Source organism: Caretta caretta, chromosome 4 (genome assembly GCF_965140235.1).
Source record: "Caretta caretta isolate rCarCar2 chromosome 4, rCarCar1.hap1, whole genome shotgun sequence".
NCBI lineage: Eukaryota > Metazoa > Chordata > Testudines > Cheloniidae > Caretta > Caretta caretta.
This window is the reverse complement of record NC_134209.1, coordinates 23,814,831-23,820,830: the sequence shown is the minus strand read 5'-3', so window position 1 is coordinate 23,820,830 and position 6,000 is coordinate 23,814,831. Positions and strand designations below refer to the sequence as shown.

Sequence of the window (6,000 nt, the reverse complement as noted above, 5' to 3'; positions counted from 1 at the left end):
TCATGCTTTGTGTGTATATAAAAAGATCTTCTACACTTTCCACAGTATGCATTCGATGAAGTGAGCTGTAGCTCACGAAAGCTTATGCTCAAATAAATGGGTTAGTCTCTAAGGTGCTACAAGTACTCCTTTTCTTTTTGCGTTTATTGGGAGTTCTTCAGGTCTGGGAAAGGTAAGTGTCACAGCTAAAAACAAGACTGAACCTGTACTTTAGCATAAACTGTTAACACATATTCTAAAAGGACCATTCAAGATTAAGGGGCCTGTTAACACCTCTGTGGTCATAGGACAAAAAAAGGGGCAGGGAGAAGGGGGTGCTATACTTGGACAAGTCACCAACTTAAAGCAGCACCAGACTCTGCCACAACAACAGATGCAACACCTGCAGACAAATGTCCACGGCTACAACAATCAATGTCCACCACAACACACCTTTGAAGAGCCATGGGTCCTACACATGTCACAACATGTGGTGCCTATCACAACATGTGGTGTACCTCAGCCAGTGCACTAAATGTCCCAACAGCTATGGGGAGGAAACCAGACAATAACTACACCCTTGAATGAACTCACAAGAAAATGATAGAAGACAAAACTATCATATCACCTGTGGGTGAACACAGTCCTCATCCTCAAAGGAAACCTGCACAACACTTTCAAAAGACAAGCCTGGGAGTTTAAATTCATAACTTTGCTAGCCACTAAAAAACATAGCCTTAATAAAGACACTGGATTTATAGCTTATTACAACACTCCGTAACCCACTAACCCCCATTTTTGTCCTATGACTACAGGCATGTTAACAGGCCACTTCATCTTCAAAGGTCCCTAAGAAACAGTGGTTCTCAGCCAGGGGCTGCAAGCAGGTTTCAGGGGGTTCTCCGAACATGGCCAGCATTAAGCTTGCTAGGGCCAGGGGCAGAAAGCCAAAGCCCTGCTGCGCCAGACTGCAGCCTGGGCCCCTGAGCTCCACCTCCTGGAGCTGAAGCCTGAGCAACTTATTTTTGCGGTGGCCCCCGGGGCATATTGCCCGGGGCAATTGCCCTGCTTTCTACTCCCGAATACTGGTCCTGGCTTTTATACGCAAAGAAAAAGTTGTTGTGACACAGGTGGGCTGTGGAGTTTTTACATCATGTTGGGGGGGGGGGGGGGGTGTTCAGAAAGAAAAAAGTTGAGAATGCCTGCCTTAGAATATGCGCTAACTACTTATGCTAAACTATCTGCTCTATCTTGTATTTAGCTGTGACACTTTGGTTACCTTTCTCAGACCTGAAAAAGAGCTCTGTGTAGCATGAAAGCTTCTCTCAGACCAACAGAAGTTGGTCTAATAAAAGCGATTACCTCAGTCCTCACCCACCTTCTATTTCTAAAAGCGGGAAATTAAAGTTAACCGTTTTCAAAGTCCTTTAAAAAATTACATGCTTATGAAAGGCACAAAGTTTTTAATCTATGTAAAAGTTATTTTCCATGGATTGATCTAGGATTTACATTTTCCATGATTCAGGCAAAACATTTAACAATGAAATTCTCCTTGCTTTAGTTAATATTTACAGGGACATAACCAGTTAACTCAAAATAAGTTATATTCAATACAAGGTAACAGCCTCCCTTCTGAAGATGCTTCTAGAATGCAGGATCTCTTGACGCCAACATGTACAAATGAGACTCATTTGGTGCTGCAGAGTTATATTCAATGGACATCCAATTCTTCAGTACAGGTGATCTTGTACTTTCCAATATAAAAATTTTCTAGGGTTATTACTATACCCACAGTAAGGATATAAAACAGTCCGCTCCTTTGTTGTTTTAAGTTATTTCACCAGCCTTTTTCTCTTTTTCAAAAGTGCATCTCGTAATGCCAACTAGAATACAAAAAACAAATAAATAAAATAAATCGTGTTGCATAACAGTGCAATATTGAGGTATTCTGACTACAAGTTTTCAAGTATTTAACTGGTTGCAGAGTAGCAGCCATGTTAGTCTGTATCCGCAAAAAGAAAAGGAGTACTTGTGGGACCGTAGAGACTAATAAATTTATTTGAGCATAAGCTTTTGTGGGCCACAGCCCACTTCAGCCCACTTTATCAGATGCATCTGATGAAGTGGGCTGTAGCCCACAAAAGCTTATGCTCAAATAAATTTGTTAGTCTCCAAGGTGTCATAAGTACTCCAGTTCTTTTTAAGTATTTAACTGAAATACCAATATAGCACCCATCATGCAGCAATCCCCATGTGATGTGAAAACCGTATATATATAAAATCCTGTTCATTGCTGGCATGTAGCCACCTATAGGATGGGAGACATTAGCAGGCAAGATCGCCACACAGGAATTCAAAAAACACACCATAGTTAAAACTGTGGCCTTAATTCAGTTATAGATTGGAGGACAAGTGCTACTAATTATAGCAGGGACTAGATTTTCCTGGATGCAATAGCTGACAGATTTCTTCACCTAACTGTAGCCAAACCAGCAAGATGTGATGCCATTTTAGATTTGGTATTGGTGAGTAGTGTGGATCTCATAGAAGAGCTGGTTGTAGGTGACCCTTGGTTCACGTGATCATGAGCTAATTCAGTTTAAACTAAATGGAAGGATAAACAAAAATGGATCTGCAACTAGGATTTCAAAAGGGTAAACTTTAAAAAAATTAAGGGAAGTAGTTAGGGAAGTGGACTGGACTGAAGCACTCAAGGATCTGAATGTGGAGGAGGCTTGGAATTACTTTAAGTCAAAATTGCAGAAAGTATCTGAAGCCTGCGTCCCAAGCAAGGAGAAAAAGTCCATAGGGAAGGGTTGCAGACCAAGCTGGATGAGCAAGCATCTCAAACAGGTTATTAAGAGACAGTACAAAGCCTATGAGGAATGGAGGAAGGGATGGATCAACAAGGAAAACTACCTCTTGGAAGTCAGAAAGTGCAGGGGAAAAGTGAGAATTGCCAAAAGCCAAGCAGAGTTGGACCTTGCAAAGGAAATTAAAACCAACAGTAAAATGTTCTATAGCCGTATAAATAAAAAGAAAACAAGGAAAGAAGAAGTTGGACCGCTAAGCACCAAGGATGGGGAATTTTCCCCTGGGTCAGATTGGCAGAGACCCTGGAGGTATTTTGCCTTCCTCTGCAGCATGAGGCACGGGTCACTTGCAGGTTTACATTAGTGTAAATGGTGGATTCTCTGTAACAAAGTCTTAAATCATTATTTGAGGACTTCAGTAACTCAGACAGAGGTTATGGATTGATGACAGGACGGGGTAAGTAAAGTTCTGTGGCCTGCAATGTGCAGGAGGTCAAGAGATCTTGATGGTCCCTTCTGGCCTTAAAGTCTATGAGTCACCCGACTGGAATCAAGCCAGCCTGCCTGGGCTAGTGCCCTAGGTACTCTATGCACAGAGGTATTAACAGCTATGTATTTAATGTCACACACTTTGCTACTTTGAAACAGAACTTGGCACAAACAATTAGGAAGAGGTACATTGAGATAAAATTGGATATTCACTGCCAAAAGCTTTTATAAAAACAGTAATTTGGAAACAATTTAATTCTTATTTTAAGCACTTAGGAAAGTTTAATATACTAACTAAAATTACCCTTTTAAGGAAAAGCTATTATAACTTTTCTAGTGACACACTAATCAGGCTAGACTTAATAACTTAGTCTAGAAAATATTAAAAATGCCAAGAAACCAAGCAGATTATTTAGTACTTTAGGAAAAAAATCTCGATATATATTGTAAAAATGAGAGGCAAAGACCGCTCATAAACCCCTACACCAAAAACCATGGCAGGCACTGTCGTGATAGGGATCATACTCGCACCTAGATAGAATTGATAATACAACCAAGAAAGAGTCAGTGAAGTCCTAGATTCAAGCAGTAAACATAGCAGTAGTGACACTTCTTAGACACTGTACAATAAAAAAATCACTAATGTAATTAATGTAATATAAATGTTATTGCACTGTGTCAATGGTGTTAAACTGGAAAAGATCAGTACAATATCACTCTTGTCCCTTTAAGTAGGTTTAAAGTAATTTCTTTAAAGGGCAAATGAAGCTTCTTAAAAAAAAAAAGAAAAAAAGAAAAAGAAAAAAGACTGACATTTACAAGTACAGAGTCACTCCAGAGAGGTTCTGCCAGAAATGTAGACACATTTAAAACAGGGCTGTAAATTAAACACAAAACCAATCAACTAGATTAAAAAAATAGTCACGATTAATTGCAGTTTTAATCTCATTGTTAAACAATAACAGAAACACCAATTTAAAATTATAATATTTCAGATGTTTTCGTTTTAAAATATATTGATTTCAATTATAACCCAGAATATGTGTACAGTTCTCACTTGATATTTTTATTGCAAATATCTGCACTGTAAAAAAAGAAATAGTATTTTTCATTCACCTCATACAAGTACTATAGTGCGATCTCTTTATCGTGAAAATTGTTGGGACTTGTAAGGGTTAAGTAAAGACCTGGGAAACCACTGGTGTGCTATCATGGTAATAGAGAGTAGGCATAGGCACGCACTATTTCTTCGCTTAATCGATAAAGTTACCATCCTCTCCCTTCCCTTCTGCTTGTTAAGAATAGATAAGCGCTGCAGCTGCATAAGGAATGTGGTTGTCTGAAGGATACCCTGTGTGTGAAGAAGTGTTATTGAAGTGCTATCTCCCCCCCCTTCCTTTCCCAGCTACATAAATGAGCTCGAGACATGGCCCCTTCCTCCCTTCCCTGCAAACTGCGATTAAGGGAACCTGTGGCTACAATTACATTTCTTTGCAGTATCTTCAAGGTAAAAATGTCTGTAGAATATGCTTAATGCTATAAACAGTAAACAGGGGCGGATATATGATATTCAGCATATAGCTATTAATATTCATTATATGGGCATTCATATTATCAAATAAGGGGTTTGGGGGCATTGTAGTAAATGTGAGTATTTACATATTAACTTAGATAAAAGAGCGTGATGTGATTAACTCAGGGCTTACTCAACAATTGGGTCAAGGGGAACAAGTACCGTAATAAAGAAGTCCATTCACTCAATCCGCCTCTGGGTCCTCCTGCTCATTCTTTCCATCTCTAACAAAAATGCAACTTACAAACTTAGATTTTGTTTCTGAGTGCAGTTATGTAAACACACACAAAAATAAACAATGTCAAACTTTAGAGCCTAAAGTCCACTCAGTCCTACTTCTTGTTCATCCAATCACTTAGACAAACAAGTTGTTTATATTTACAGGAGATAATTCTGCCCGCTTATTTACATACGTCACCTGAAAGTGAGAACAGGCGTTCACGTTGCATTGCTGTAGATAGCGCTGCAAAGTATTTACATGCCAGATATGCTTAACATTCGTAAGCCCCTTCATGCTTTAACTTGTAGTCTCTCAAATGTTTTACGTTGTTTCGTTTTTGAATGCAGTTATAGTAAAAAAAAAAAAAAATCCTACATTTGTAAATTGTACTTTCACAATAAAGAGATTGCACTACAGTACTTGTATGAGGTGAATGGAAAATACTCATCTTTTTTTACAGTGCAAATATTTGTAATAAAAAATATAAAGTGAACGCTGTACACTTTTTATCCTCCACTGTAATTGAAAATATATTTGAAAATGTAGAAAAACATCCAAAAATATTTATAATAAATTTAAAGTGGTATTCTATTATTGTTTAACAGTGCGATTACAACTGCGATTAATTGCAAATTTATTTTAAAGGTTTGACAGCCCTAATTTAAAATGGGGATTTTAGCTCTGGAACTATAAAATCAAATTTTAGTTCTTTTAAGCCGTTCCCTTCCCAACAGGGGCCTTCAAGCCTTTTGGCTCAAATCACTAACACACTGCTTGTTTTGCTTCTCGCAGAGATCTGATGTAGTGAGGTAGTCTGGCTGCCTACCAAATCAGAGACGTCAACACCTCAATGCAAGTGCAGAGGATTAGCGAGCTCATTAAAGTACCTAAGCCACTCATTCACAAAGTGAACCTCTTGTGTTTTA

General features: G+C 38.5%; 1 protein-coding gene across 1 annotated transcript in view; it reads right to left on the bottom strand.

The window, feature by feature from the left end:
- Nucleotides 1-1,422: 1,422 nt before the first annotated feature.
- SDAD1 (SDA1 domain containing 1) overlaps nucleotides 1,423-6,000 on the bottom strand; it is a 34,726-nt gene continuing 30,148 nt past the window's right edge. Inside the window, exon 22 of the mRNA XM_048848096.2 lies at nucleotides 1,423-1,862. Within this exon, the coding sequence (XP_048704053.2) occupies nucleotides 1,812-1,862 (51 nt within the window). The 3' untranslated portion in view covers nucleotides 1,423-1,811. The remainder of the gene's footprint in view (nucleotides 1,863-6,000) is intronic.